At 41.6% G+C, this 15,733-nt stretch overlaps 1 protein-coding gene across 1 annotated transcript in view; it reads left to right on the top strand.

Moving 5' to 3' along the window:
* Window positions 1-463: 463 nt before the first annotated feature.
* PAH (phenylalanine hydroxylase) overlaps window positions 464-15,733 on the top strand; it is a 39,737-nt gene continuing 24,467 nt past the window's right edge. The window contains exons 1-3 of the mRNA XM_052667996.1: window positions 464-606; window positions 3,604-3,711; window positions 14,846-15,029. Of these exons, the coding sequence (XP_052523956.1) occupies window positions 565-606; window positions 3,604-3,711; window positions 14,846-15,029 (334 nt within the window). The 5' untranslated portion in view covers window positions 464-564. The remainder of the gene's footprint in view (window positions 607-3,603; window positions 3,712-14,845; window positions 15,030-15,733) is intronic.

Here is a 15,733-nt window from a genome sequence, read left to right as displayed (position 1 = left end):
CTCATTGCCTGGTGTAACGAGCTGTACCTCCTGCTCTCTGACCTCTTGGATGCCCTGCTAAAAGACAAACACTGCTGTGTGCCGTGCCCCATGTCTGGCATGCAATGAGAGACTCCTGGAGAACATCTGATCTCTGATCATGTGGAGTGATCCCTGATGGGCAGCCCACCTGATGCTGAACACACACAGCCATAGGAAGACTGAGCGAGAGACAGAGCACAGATGTGCAGGAATGAAAGTGGTGGCTGAATCAGGAGGAGGAGAGCTGCTAATTCAATGCATGTTGCTCATCTCCAGCGTACAGAGATAAAAACAATATGCTGGAGTGCTCTTATGGGGATCCGGGGGGCCTGGCTAGTCCATATGCCAGGACAGGGTGGGTGGGTAGGGGGTGTGGAATGAGAACGCCCCTTTGGCACAGCATCCAGGGGAGGGAGCTGGAGAAGAGAATGGGTTTGCCTTGCTTGCTCCACTTTAAATACCTTTGCACAGTGTTCTGGCCACTGTGGTAAGATCAGAAGGCTTTACTTGCAGTTTCTGTGTGAGCATTGTCTCCTCTTCACCATGGATGCACAGCACTGCAAGATGAATGGAGACTCCTTCCAGGTGAGCAGTGGGGCCCCTCTCTAATCCTAATCCTAACTGTAAACCTGACCCTAACTGCAACCCTAACCCTAAGTGTAACCCTAAGCCCATATGCTTGCAAATCTTGTTCTCTGCTCTCCAAGATGCCCACAGTGGGAGAAAATAAGGTGCATGTCTCATGCTTTGCAGTCTTTGGTTGCCACCGTTACCCTTTTTGGCAGCTGGTGGTGGTGTGCTCACAGACGTGCAGTGGGAATGAAAATGAAAACATTACCAAAGGGGAAAGGAAGGAGAAATGACAGAGAATGCACAGGGATCCTTGCCTATATGGCAAATAGAAGATGCAGCAGAAAAGATTGGCAGCTTAAACCTAAGTAATGAAAGCAAACTGTTAAAGTAAAGCAGCTGAAGTTATGTGCTCCTGTGGCAGAGCTATTTGTTAACTTTCTGCACTCTGACAACACTTTTGTAATCTTTGCTGACTTTGAAACCTTTGTTTTGGAAAATTCAGGAAAATACTGAAATTCATGACTTTTGGTTACAGGCACTGTAGTTACTGCAGGAGTAAGTGATGGTGAGGACAACGTAACTATTTATTAGGATTATTAGTTATTTTGTCCTGCACAATGCCTCTGATGGCAAAGAAAAACTTCAACAGATGTGCAAAAAAAGCTTCATTTTCCAAAAGTGTTCTTGGGGATAGAGGAGCCAAGGAAGCGTGGTTTTCTACTGCTTTGTGTGCTGAGGTTGAATTTCCCCACCAGATTTGCTAGCGGTTCACCATGTTACTTCTCCAGGTTGTTTAATTGGTTGGCCATGGCAAGGTCTGTGGGAGCTGAGCATCTAAATGCCATGAGAAAATGGATACTAAGTGGCTTGGAAACTAGTTCCATTTTCAGAAGTGACTGAGAAATCTTATTTTCTTTGAAATATTCTTTTCCTTTTTTTTTTTTCTCCACTATTTGGTACATCTACTGACTCTGCAACTTAAGACAGAGAGGTGAAAGTTTACTCTCTCTCAAACTGCAGGAAAAACTTTCTTTAACTTCAGCAGTTGTGGAATTTGCTCTGAAGAGCTTTACTTAACCAGCTCAGAAATAGATTAGAAGACTGGCAGGTCTGTGTTATTGTCCTCCAGTACAGCCACGTGTATTAGAAAGGTAACGTCAATGCCTGTGGCAAGTAGTTAATGAAAAACTTAGATTTGTACTGCACTCAGGCAAACTGTCCTTGAAACTACACATCACTGTTGTAAGAGATAGTGCCAGGTCCAGAAACGAATGCACCTATTTGTCAACTTGTTCTTATTTTACTTCCTGGGAAAAGAGACTTAGAGCTGATTCTTTTTTTTTTCCACACAACATCTATAGATCACATCTGAATATCATACAGGTAGTATTTCAGTGACAATGAAACAATTTTTTCAACTCTCAATCATCATCACAGAAGTAAAAGAATAGAATTGACCCAAAACTACAATTGGTCTCTGTATGAGGATAAAAGTCAAGAAATTAGTATAAGAACGGAGAATGGATAAACTGTAATCGACAGGAAAATATATGTATATGTAGTACAAAAAGTTCAGCAATAGATTTGAGTGCCTGTATTTATATGTTGGTTCCAGTGTATGTTGCCTGAACATATAGATAGATAGATAGATGATAAAATCTGGGTACCAGTTATGACATCAATCATTTTAATCTCTCTTCAGCTTGCACTGAAAGCCTCTACCTCTGTGGACAAACACAAACATGCACTAATTTTTGAACTAAGACCTCCCAGTGAACTACATTCAGATGCAGATGTGCAAGAAGTTGATAAGTGTCATCATGTTTGCAGAATTAGTGCTCAGTCCCTACTGCAATGTACCTTATTCTTAAGCACCAACATAAACTAATTTACAAGACTGGGAAAATGAGTGAAAACAGCCTTAAAGTGTCTATTCTCAGCAAATCCATGCTAGTCACCAATAAGAACATATCTGCCTTGGAAAGAAGTCTTCTTTGGAATGAAGGCAATCTTGGTGTAGAGAAATCTATTAATATCAAAATTACTCTGGAAATGAAACCAGGTCGAGAGATCTGTTGTTGTTTTTTGGCAGTGAATACTTACATTAGCAGCAGCTTAAAAGACAGCCCAGAAAATCAGCAATTATGTATTTTATAGAAGAAGATAATTCATTATAATGCTGCCTTAGGACATGTAGTCCCACCAAGAGCTTTATGGCTTCCAAGCAGCTGGATTTCATTATTAATGTCTACTGCAAATACTGCCTTTGCTATTTTTACGGACAATATAGGAACTGAAACCCTTTATACTCTGATTTATATGTTAAATTCAGCCATAGCTATAATGAGGACAGAACCTGACTGAAAATGTAGATCCTAATACAGAAAAATTGGAAGGATAGATACCTTGAGTTGGGTTTTGACCTAGTACTTGTTACATCACACCTCTGTGTGTTACAAATGTCTGGTGTGATCTTTGAAATGCCAGCCTAACATCATGCGTCCAAGGCCAGCAAAAGTTAAAAAACACAAGTAAGGTCTTCCTGTGAGTTCCAAAAGTTTGTGGTGGTTGTACTTCAAATTACACTGATATTAGAAAAGTTAAGCAACTCGGTGTTGCTCTGTTTTATCCTGAGCACTAATGAAACAGAAGCCGGGAGGTGTTTCACTGTAGCTGAAACCAAACTAGAGTAATATTTCCAGTGTCCTCTGAGCTCGATACTCTTGAGAAGTAAAGCAGGGCAGAAATGGAGTGAGGCTGTTTTCATTTTTTACTACCTTCCTCACACATGGGACTTAATTTGAAAGACTATATTGTGTGTCTCTACCATCATAAACAAGGGCAGCCCCAAAGCAGTTCTCTTTCCCCTGGAAGCAACAGTTGCTTAAATCCTATTTAAAAGATCTTTATGTTCTCCTTATGTTGCTAATGCAGTGCAAAAGAGCGGTGGAGAAAAGCAAAAGCAACTCCTGGGGTGAATTTAATGATTTTCTTTCTTGTTTCTTTCAGGAATCCATGTACATTGAAGAGTCCTCAAACAAAAATGGTGTGATTTCTTTGATTTTCTCTTTGAAAGAAGAAGTTGGGGCACTGGCTAAAGTTCTGCGCACATTTGAGGTAAATATTTTTCTTCAAGAGACCCAACCAGGTCTTTGTTTTTTTCCTGTTGCGGCAGCATTTTCTCTGCATGTTCTCAATTCTATTTGATTGCCACTGTGTCATTCTTTTTTTTTTCTGGAGTTGAAAACACTTGAAGTCCTGGAACAGGAGTAGCCTTTTTAAGCTAAAAGCTTGATTTCAGGATTTTCATTTAAAACCTTTAACTGGCATGAGGGTGAAAAAAAAAAAAAAGCTTTTTTTTTTCTGTGCTTAAGGAGGAAGTATTCCATTGCAACAGCTAAAATAAGAGGCAGAAGTGAACTGGGCAGTAACCTGAGATTGACATTTGAATAGGTACACGTATAGCGAAGAAAGGCAAATATAGCCTGAGTATGAGCCACGTGGAATGAAGCATTTCTATGTGGAGGAGTAACTATCCTCTGAGCTCCTGTTCACCTCAGTAATCTGACATAAGTGAACCCACCATCTCTCCCTATTGTTAGTTCCACAGAGAGAGTAGGAAGGTACCTCCGAAAAAGGATCAGAAAGGCAGTGTTTTGCAGTTCACTCCCAAGGAACATAGGATCTTGTACTGGCTTATTTGGAAAGCTTTAGGGGAAAAAAGAGCCATTTACCTTCCAGGACGTTGTGTGCCTGTTTATTCTTAAAGAAAAATTTCCCAGATGTCATGGATGCTGTTTAATAAGCGTGAAATCCTTGCAAATCAGAATGGTTATGTTGCAACACATGTAGTTATTTACTCTGTGCTCCCAAGCAAATACTCTGTGCTCGCAAGCAAATACTCTGTTACATTGGTTTTGCAACTTAAAGAAAAACAAACAACACAGTATCATCTGTTCATGTCTGAAGGCAGTTCTTTCTGTAGAACGCTGTAAACTGTGGCAAACATACTTTCCATTCATAAGCTGAAATGACAAAGAAATGAAATATTTGTGTTCTACTACTACAAATGAAAAAAAATATGAATTATAGACCATATTAAATATGAATTATAGACCATATTTGACTCATTAAGATGAATTGGAATTCATACTAATAAAGCAGACCTTGCCTAAAACTGTGAATTGACTACTGTTATTCAGTCCTGCAAAATGTCTGTATGTTAGCAGCATGTATGGTTTCTAATGAACTAAGGAGGTCTGATGATATTCTATCACTAAATGCATTACCATCTTCTAAGGAAATTATTATCATTTTTAAAGGAAAACTCTGGTATGGGAAGGAGATATGTAGCTGCTTCAAGGATGTAACATTTCTAGCCCCAAAGCAGGTACCTAAATGAGGCCAGCTAAATCATGGCTTTCAATCATGACTGATGGCAGCCAGAAAGACAGAAATTCAGGTAAAGATACCAGCACTTTTGAGTGGGTGGATTGATGATTCAACTGGATGATCTTAGTGATCTTTTTCAAGCTTAATGATTATGTGATTCTGTAATTTTTTGATTAGTATCCCAGTGAGGTCAAATCTTTCTCTGAGTATTTACAAGCCTCCCCCCAGTACCAAGATTTACAAAAGACCTGGCATAGGTGCTCTTATGCAAGCTTTGCACTCTGTTGGCAACTCGGTAGAAAAATTGATGGATCTCTCCTTGTGTAAGAGTGAAGGGCCTTTATGTCTGAAGCAACTTCTTCCATTCCTGCTTGATAAAAACAGATGTCAGTGGTAGGAGTTAGTGGTAGCAGTAGGTCCAGAACCACTGTTGGTGGGCTCTTCTGTAGACTGAGACCCCCCCCCCACACCTTGTCCCAAGAGATGGTTGTGGCCTAAGGAAATGTGTCAAGTTGGTCTGAGTGGTACAGGGAGGAGATGTGGGTGCGGCTCTTCTGCCTGTTGCTGCCTTGTGTAGCCATATGTAGTGGGTAAAAAAGAAAACAAAAATCCCACAGTATGGAGTCAGACTGTTCCCTAGAGCAGCAGCACTGCTGCAGCTGACAGCCTTTGCTGTGGTTTCATCTGGCAGGTAGCTGATCGCCACACAGTCTTTCACTCACTTTCCCCCACTTTCCAGTGGGATGGGGGAGAGATTAGGGGAAAAAAAAAAAAAAAAAAAAAAAAAAAAAAAGTAGAATTTGTGGGCTGAAATAAAACTATTTACTTAAATAGAGAAATGGAAAGGAATAATAGTTATGACTCTCTCTCTATATATGACTGTATATAACCAGGGCTGCACAAACAATTGCTCACCACCCACTGACTGATGTCTACCTAGCCCCCCAGCAAGTGGAAGAATGCCAGATTAACTCCCACCCCCTTCAAAACTCCTTCCACATGATGTCATATGGTATGGAATATCCCTTTTGCCATTTTCACTCAGGTGTCCTAATTTTGTTCTCTCCCAGCTCCTTGAGTCCTTTGCTGTGAATAGCCTTGGCTCTGTGCAACACTGCTTAGCAACAACTATAAACATTGGTGTGTTATCAGCATTGTTTTTCTTCTAGGACCAAAGTGTAGCATCATACCAGGCACTCTGAAGAAAGCAATTCCACTAGCTAAAATTAAGACACCCCTGCAGAGAGATGAACCTCTGCAGGCACTTGCATCAAGGTTGGCTGCACATGGTGAATTCTGAACCTCCTGGTCATTACCAAGGCTGTATCTGCCCAAGCTGTCAGGGTTTCTCTAGGAACTTTGATGCAGAAATGCAGGTGGAGATCAGCACTTTGCCCTTTCCTTCTGCCAGCTGGCTCTTGTGTGTCTGGCTCTGGTTTTGAGGATTTTGCCTCTTCTATAGCCAACCTATAAATCTATACTGAGCCTGGAAGGGAGGAGATGGTGGATTAAAAATCTGTAAATATGAGAGTGCTGAAAAAAAAATCTCTCAAGAGAAAAGCAAGGTTCAGATTGAGAAGTGAGGACATTAGAAGATACTTGAAGAAATGAGAGACCTAGCAGTGCCACCAGCAGCCAGGCTGCTTTTCTGTGAAGTAGATTTCCATGTGGACAAGGGCAGATTCTTTCTCCGTGGTTTAAGAGCTGGAGCAAAAATTTCTGTTATGTTGCAAGGACTGTTATGTCATTCTTGCATCCCTGCCTAGGATGCAGAAGCATTTGCTCACATCCAAGCTCACATCCTGCATGTACTCCACTTTCACACTGGGTTGACACTTGACCAGGTATTAGCTTCTATTCTAAGCTGGCCTTTAGTGGAGCAGGAGCCTGAAGGGAGCTGCTCTGTTCTCAGCCTGGCCCTGCCTGTAGGTAACAGAAGACCCAGAAACGTCACATCAAGCACCATGGTTGCTCCCTAGTCTACATGGGGAGCAAAACTCCAAAAGAAGCACCCAATGAAAAGTTCTCAGATCCAAACCCAGCTCAGATGAACTGGGTAAGCCTTTGCTGGGCAGGGTGGACTGAAGGTAGGGACACCACCTATGCAGGCAGGTGAAGGCACAAGGCCAGTCACTACAGAATGCTCGTGTCACAGAATTACATCCTGTAACTGTGACACCAAATTTAAGGAATTTTAGTGTGTCCTGCAAAATTGTTGATTAGTGTTCATCCTACTCAAACATCTTTCAAAATTGCTCATGCAGCTGACAGAGTGCCACTTGCTCTTACATCTACTTTTGGCTCAGAGACCAAAACTCTTTTTTTTGTTAAGGTCTTAGTTGCACAGAAGATGGCTGTGGTAACAACTGTTGCTTTACATGTGTATCTTAAGTTTTTTTCCGAGGAATCTCCTCTACATGCTCTTATCAGCTCCTTATGTCTACTAACTTTACGTTCAAAACCTTCTTTATTATATCCACTTTTCTTCATATTTGCTTGTCTCATATTCTCTCTAATATATTTCAGTGTTAGGTCAGTGCACAACCTCCAAAAAAAAAAAAAAAAAAGCAAAAAAAAAAAAACAAACAAAAAACGCAGATGCAGTAGCACCTCAATCAGGTCCAGCAATAATCAAATTATTAATCCGCTTTCTTTTCATGCTACCTTCTCTGTGTGCATATTGGCATGTGGCAAAGATTTGCTTTTTGGTTAAATAATCAAACTCAATTTTTTTTTACTTGAAAAGCTTCTTTACACATAGTCTTTATCCATCTCACTGTGGATGCAGCTTCCCTGCGAGCTCTGCTTGGAAAATCTTCTGTCTTCATTGTAGGCTTGGGAGTAGTGTACAGACAGCATAAGCCCATCATCAGAATCACTACATGAATTTTAATAGGACATTTAGTATACTATGACAGTGCCGAATAAACTGATTGTCTGGCTTATGGTGTTAGAAAACACAATAGCTAAGAAGCCAAAACTTGTATAAACATCTCAGTCTAAAATAGAACATCCCATATAAGCAAAATATCATCCTTAAAATCAGGAAGACAGAGTAGTCATTGTGGAGTGCTGTTTCTTTTTTTGATTCACTGGACAAAAAAAAAAAAAAAAATATAGAATGTAAATTCAGGCTACAAAAATCTCCCAGATTTCTTATTAGTGAAAAAGCAAAGCAGAGAATATGGAGTTCAATCCAATGTTACACTTGATGGGAATGTTTATCTTATATCTATAGTGATAAATGCCTATTGAAATCGAGATCACTTTTTAAAACAACAGTAAAGTGTCTTTTGAAAGGGGAAAAAAAAAAAAAAGGAGAAAAAAAACCTCAACCTGGTATTACCAAACTTGAATATATCAATAAAAAATATCAGAACTAAACTTTTCATTATATTAATAAAGGAATTTCTATGAATTTCTACATACATTTATTCCTCTGAGGTTCTCTGATGGAATTACAAGTAATAGTAAACATTTCAGCAATAAAATGTGTCAAATGTTGTGTTGCAAAATATTACATATTTTTTCAACCCGCCCTTAGGTGGGAGCCTCCAATCTTCTCCTCACCATTTCAAAACCAGAGCAAGAGTTCAGTACAGGGTCCAGCTTTCAGCTGTGTTACTCCTAGTGAGTAGGACTCTAGCTCATAACCCCATTGATTTGCACCAAGCTCTCAGTGTAAATTACTACTCATTGGAGGAATGGCTGGGAGTGACAGGCTGCACTAAACAAGACCCTGAGCTTTCAGAGCCAGCAAAGATGACTCTGCTTTTTTTTTCTTTTTTGTAGCTTACTTTATTCATCAGAAAGTCCAAAGTGACTGTTATCTCTTCATCCATTGGGTAGGCATTGGCTCATGGTGTTTGCTAAACCAGGAGAGGTAGGCATTCATTTTGGCCAGGGCATGTATTGGAGATGCCTGCATTGATAGCTGATCACACAGGCCTGCCTCTCCACTGCAGCACATATCTGGATATCTACAACATATTTTCCATGCATGAATTCAGTGTTCTTGTTCTCAAGATTGTTCTACCTCTTTCTAGGGCATGCGGAGCAGGGTTTCTTGATCAAGTGATTCAACAGGACATTTTATATAGGAGAATGCTCTTTTTCTAATTATTTGTGGTGCCATATGCTCTCATGTCTACTTTTTTTATTTTTATTTTTTATTTTGTAGCTATATTGCATTGAACTTCATAGCACTTCATGCTAAACTTCCATGCTGGAGAAGAAGTGCTGAGTGATGCAAATGAAGGGACAGGTGCTGATGGGGTCCCTTCTGGATCCCTTTGTATCCCAAAGCCTGTTCATGTAGTGAAGACCATGGCAGATGTGAGGGAGAAAATGCAAAAGCTCTGTCTTTAGCTGAGAAACTAATCCTTGGACCGTAAAGTTGAGCACAAGTTCCCCAGTCTTCACTTTAGGAAGCTGTGGCTGAAACCATCTTTGCAACTTCATAACTTCCTTGATCCATGAAAATTAGGCATAGTACTAGTACATACATTCTACTAGTTCTATTAGTGAGCACCCTGATCTGGCTGTCCGAAGTGGAGTTGGACTTGCTGACCTTTAAATGTTCCTTCCAACTCAAACAATCATATGAGTCTATGATCCTTCTGAAAGACTCTTCCTTCAGGAAGCCCTGGACGTGATAAGGACTAAAAGAACTCATCACTTTTGTTGTTGCTGTTCTTGTATAAGGAATACAAACAAATCCTTATCCTGGAAGATTTCATTCAAGTTCTCACTGAATGTTCATTAATAGTGCTGTAGAGTTATTGCTGGTCTTCATCTAGTAACAAAGTGGGATCTCCTGATGAAGCCAAACTTTTTTAAGTCAATACTCATGCACACAAGCTGGAGATTGATTTCACAATGCTACTTTTCCATGTTCAGGAGCAGTTAGAAATACAGAAACTGAAGGAGATACAAATACTACAAGAAGCATTAGTTTGTGGCATTTCCAGAAATTACCCATCTCCACTCAAAGCTTCTCAGACTAGCTATGAGAACACAATTTTTACAATATCCGTTCCACTAAACTAGTTGAAGAAGGGACCAATTTCTGTTGCCAGTGACCTCTGCAAGATTGCTGATGTAGAGTAACATCAAACTGGCTGGATCCCAATAGTGTGGGGCTGTTGCAGCAAGGGAGACACTCTGTTAAGATGGTACAGCTGGCATAATCTGGGGAAGAGGACAGAATTGCTCCATGGCATCTGAAAGGAAGCCAAGGAGGATTTCCAGCTGTGTGGAAAGATAGGCAGGGAGACAGGCAGTCTTTCTGTCTCCTCTACTGCCTTTGTGGTGAATTGAAATCCATATTGATAAACCCTGTCATTCAAAAATCATGACTTCAACAAAATAGGCTTTGTTTCAACTTGGTTTTTGGCCTCTCAGAGCATCTCTTGAGATTTCTTTCTCTAATGGGAAGTGATAGAGATACAGTGAATTTGAATACTCAATGGAAGTTGAAATACGTTACCCTCAGGAGTGGGTAACAGCAAGAAATTTTGAGAGACTTCTGAAGATAACTTCAGAGAGCTTCGCAACACCATACTCTCATGATCTTGCTTAAATATTACAACTAAATGCTTCCCTTAGTCCTCAAGGCAGAATCTATTCTGCTATTCACACTTGCACTGCTTTGAATCAAATGCAAAGTGAGCTACTACCCTTCAATTACCAGCACAGAAGTACTCCAGCAGGCATGTGGCTGTATCATGGATCACGATGAGGAACTCAACCTTTATGCTGGCCATAAACTTGAGGAGAAGTAGAGGAACATCAACATGCTGCAAGTTCTTCAGAAGTGTATTGGCAATAATGGGTGAAATTCAGCAAACGAATGCCAAATCTCGAGCTTTGTGTTCAAGTGATTTCTACCAGCTTTAAAACAGTAAGGGCAGGAGAAACAAGTATTAACAGTTTGGGTGTAAATCTAACATCAAACATATGACAGATCAGATCTTCCAAAATTCAGGAGTCCATTTCCAACAACAAAAATTAACTCAGAAATCTTGAAACTTCATAAAAAAATAGATGTTTTGCCCTATCCCTGGAGGCGCTAAGGCCAGGTTGGATGGGGCCCTGGGCAGCCTGATTTGGTACGTGGCAGCCCTGCCTATGGCACAAGTTTGGAACTGGATAGGCTTTGCAGTTGGGCTTTGAGGTCTCTTCCAACCTTAGCCATTCTTTCATTCTATGATCTAGAATTTGTATTAGTTGTCTCTTGACAAGATTTCAAGCTCTACTAAAAACATAGAGATTGAAAATTGCTCAAAATAAAACAAAAAGCGTCCCATCGACCTTTCTCAGGTTGCCATTTTGCAGAGGTTTAAACCACTGTGAAAAACTTCATGACACTGCAAAATTCAACAATACCAAGTATACAATTTAGAATGATGTGAAACTATGAACATTAGACACTAGATGGAGTACTTGGACTAGAATGAAATTGAGATATTTAAACAACTCTGGTAATGGAACTGCTGTAAGTATTTTGAAATCGGGGTTTTATTACAAATGCACAGCATATGACAGCCTGCTTCTATGAGAGAGATCAGGGATGTATGCTGCTGAATTCCTGCTTTGAAAACAGTCACCAGAAGGGTTCTCCCTTCAGCTGCTCTGCCGCTGCCTGGAAGCCTTCATACAAGGAATTAATGTGTTGGTTTTGCATATTACTGAGCTGAATGTGCCCCGTGAATGGCTTCAGATCCTGCAGAAAGGCAGTTGTGCTCATCCTATGTGTAAGGAAAGAGGTTACTCTCTCCATAAGATCCTTCTGTCCTCTAGTTCCCTTCCCTTCCCTTCCCTTCCCTTCCCTTCCCTTCCCTTCTCTTCCCTTCCCTTCCCTTCCCTTCCCTTCCCTTCCCTTCCCTTCCCTTCCCTTCCCTTCCCTTCCCTTCCCTTCCCTTCCCTTCCCTTCCCTTCCCTTCCCTTCCCTTCCCTTCCCTTCCCTTCCCTTCCCTTCCCTTCCCTTCCCTTCCCTTCCTTCCCTTCCCTTCCCTTCCCTTCCCTTCCCTTCCCTTCCCTTCCCTTCCCTTCCCTTCCCTTCCCTTCCCTTCCCTTCCCTTCCCTTCCCTTCCCTTCCCTTCCCTTCCTTTCCCTTCCCTTCCCTTCCCTTCCCTTCTTTGGAAGCCACTGATACTTCCCCTGACTTGTGCCCGCCCCATGGCTTGTTTCTTCATTCCCAACCTCAGCACATTCTCTCCATTTTGCAGGCACTACTGGTTGTGTAGTTGCTTGCTGAGCCCAGTTGGAGAACTGGTACAGCTCAATTCAGTGGGACGTGGAGACAGGACAAGGGGAAACGGATATAGGCTGCAGCATAGGAAGTTCCGCACGAATGTGTGCAAGAACTTCTTTATGGTGAGGGTGATGGAGCACTGGAACAGGCTGCCCAGGGAGGTTTTGGAGTCTCCTTCTCTGGAGATATTCCAGACCTGCCTGGATGCCTACCTGTGCAACCTGGTTTAGGGAACCTGCTTTGGCAGGGGGGTTGGTCTTGGTGATCTCTAGAGGTGCCTTCCAATCTCTACAATTCTGTGAATTACCTTGCCAAAAATAAAACATACAGTTTGAGGTAACCTGTGGAATATCTCACACAACCACGCTACCCCTGGGAGAAGGATGCTGAGTGGGGAAAAGAAGTAGGTAGTAACAGCTGCTGAAGAGAGACTCATATTATCACAACCTCTGCAAGAAGTTGGACCCATTTCCCTTGTGATACTACGCAGATACAGGGTATAATGCCCTGATGCACCAAGTGATGCAAAGTGAATGTAAAGCAGCACCTCAGTGTGTTTGGCCCACTCTTTGCACAGAGATGTGTTTTACGCTCTCTCCACCCCTGTGAGTGGCTATGCCGAAGGGGTGCCAGCCCCGTGTTACTGCACTGATCTCCATGGTGTGGTCGTGGTGAAAGGGCCCTGTGCCTGCTCTCTGTCAAAAGCTTTCCAGCTTGGAGTTATTTGAATTTCCATCTCCCGGCCAATCTGCCGCCCAGTGCCTCACTGCACAGAGGGGACAATGTGCAGTCTGTTTATGAAATGGGGCTTTGGAGGCCTAAAACAAATTGTCCTCAGGGCCCAGCACAGTGACAGCCATTCTCTGCCCGCAGACAGCCCCATGAGGACACTATCTCTCTAGAGCGGCAGTTGGTGGTGAATGAGCTTTTGACCTTTTCAACTTATTGTATTGGTATCTAGCCAAACAATTTAAGTTCATCTGTAGCGTGTGACACTTAGAAAACAGAGGAATGACATGCATGCTGTTTCCTACAAAGTAATAAACTGCCTTTTGTGGTGGAGTGAATGAGGCCTTTGCTGCTGATGGCCAGATGCCCCCCTGCACTGTGCAAGCACTGAGAGCAGCAAAGAAAACCTTAAAGTGCTTGAGAAGCTCAAGCTAGAGGGAGGTAGAGAAAAAAAATCTTTGCTCTTTCTTCCCTGTAGGTCACAAATAGATCCTTGCAGCATTTCTTCATGGATGAAATCCTGACCCCACTGCAGGGGGTTGATACTGATACTAGTGAGGCCATCATTTCACCCCATGTAGTCTGAGATCTACTTGAGCCTGAAAGCAGCGAAACAGCAATGTCAGTGTGGCTGCTGAGCACCGTGCGTCAGCTCCTCTGACTCCTCTGGGTTTACTCTTCAGGCCAAAATTTTCTCACAGGGTTAATTAGCGCTCTTCCTTGCAAGAGACAGAAACTGACCCAGACATGGTTGTGGCTGTCGTGGGAGCCAGAAGGAAGGTCAGCACTGATTAAAATCTGTTAAAAAGGTTTTTTAAAATATTTTTCTGAAAAATATGATCTTAGCTACTGATTGCTTTACTTTTATTATACTTTACTTGTCATGGTGACAGCAGAGGTTAGATGCCAAGTAGTCATAGTTGTTACAGCTATGGTTGCAAACAGTCCCTTTCTTCAGAGCTAGGAGGTGCTGCTGTTTGTAAGTGAAGGTCTTTGTCGAGACAGATTTTGACTTCCTGCGCTAAAGCAAATATTTTGTTTTTGTTGTGAGAGTATCAGATGCTGGAGCAGTTTGCTTGGAGAGGCTGTAAATTTTCTATCATCTGTGAAGATACTCAAAAACTAACTGAAAACAGTCCTGAGCAACCAGCTTTTGTGAAGTCTACTTGAGCAAATGCTTGGACTAGATTATTTCCATAGTTCCCATGCATTCTCATTGACTGCAATTCTTTGTTTTCGTGATTCTATGATCTTACAACAACCATGTTTTCATTTACTCAACCCTGGGCTACCTTTCTGGTGTAGATCCATATTTCCTATTGGATCTCTGCCCAAAATCTGCTCACAGACCTGGAAGCTGTGGAGGTGGCTTTGCAGACAACTCTGTTGGCTGGGCAGAAGCTTAGCTCACAGGACAACCCAATCCTCGCATTTATGACCGCCTTTAAAAACGTACATAAATACAACATTCACCTTCTGTTAAGAGGGACAAAATCTTTTCTTTTCCATGTTGATCCTGGGAACAACTTCTTGTTTACACAGGTGAGATTCCAATATATGCTTGCAGTACTAGAGTTACCATTTACAGTACAAATCCTATTTGCAACTTGGATTGCTTTTTTCTAAGGTTTATGTGGTAATGGTTTTTATACTGCTGCTCTGCACAAGGGTGAATCCTATATCCTTCTCAGTTTCCCTTTTCATTCCCTTTTCATTCCCTCCATTTTTAAAGCCTTCAGTCCAATGGCAATCAGAGTCAAGTCTCTGCTTTTGAGCTATTAGTACTACATGGCATAGGTAGTTCACTGATGCCTAGTCGTTCTGTTGTATTCCTTCCTTCAGACACTATGTGACCAAATTCTTTCTTTCTCGTAGGAAAAAGGCATAAATCTGACTCACATTGAATCTCGACCTTCTCGTCTCAATAAAGATGAGTATGAATTCTTCATTAACTTGGAAGGCAATAATGTCCCAGCGTTGGATAAGATCATCAGGTCCTTAAGAAATGATATTGGAGTAACAGTGCATGAGCTTTCACGGACAAAAAAGAAGGACACTGGTAAGGATTCGCTGGCAAAGGCAATATTGACATAGGAATATTCATGTCACACACTTAAATTACTTCCTTTTCCTCCAGCAGAAGTGTTAACCTTGGACCTGATGATTGTGTCTCCCTCTTTCTGTCTATTTTGTCTGTATTGTAAGCTTCTTCATACAGATTTTTTCAATATAGATTACCATGCTCTATTTTTGGCCAAGTTTTTTACTAGGTCTTGTAGGAACTGGTACTCTGTCTTCACTGGTTTTGTTGACGTCACATGCAGTCTCTTAAAGACAGCCTAATTGCAGTATTCATTAGTTTTGCTCATTTTCTGACTCTTTACAAATTCTTTATTCAATAGATGCTTCCTACAAAGTCCAGCAGCCTTTCAGATTATCCTTATTTAGAAAGGATCACTGGCAAATGGCAACATAACAAAACAAGAAGTGACAGCAAAGCACAGACTTCCACCTTGCTTTCCCCCTTGCTGAACATCTTTGGGATCTATGAATCACCCTGATATAAACCTTGTGATGTTGTGGAGGTGATAAGAGCCCAATTACATGCAAAACCTAGCATGAAATGGTAGCATACTCAGGGGGCTAGTGCACTCCTTTAAACACTGGGATTTACTTTTCAACATCAGCCTCATGAGCTCTGAAGCCCCTTCCACTATGTGGCTATTGCACCTCTGGGCAGACATGAGAGGAGGAGAGGAGAAG

The sequence above is a fragment of the Tympanuchus pallidicinctus genome, unplaced genomic scaffold (assembly GCF_026119805.1).
Source record: "Tympanuchus pallidicinctus isolate F22 unplaced genomic scaffold, pur_lepc_1.0 scaffold8, whole genome shotgun sequence".
In the NCBI taxonomy this organism is placed as follows: Eukaryota; Metazoa; Chordata; class Aves; order Galliformes; family Phasianidae; genus Tympanuchus; species Tympanuchus pallidicinctus.
The sequence above is the reverse complement of the archived record's forward strand: the minus strand, read 5'-3'. Positions and strand labels throughout refer to the sequence as shown.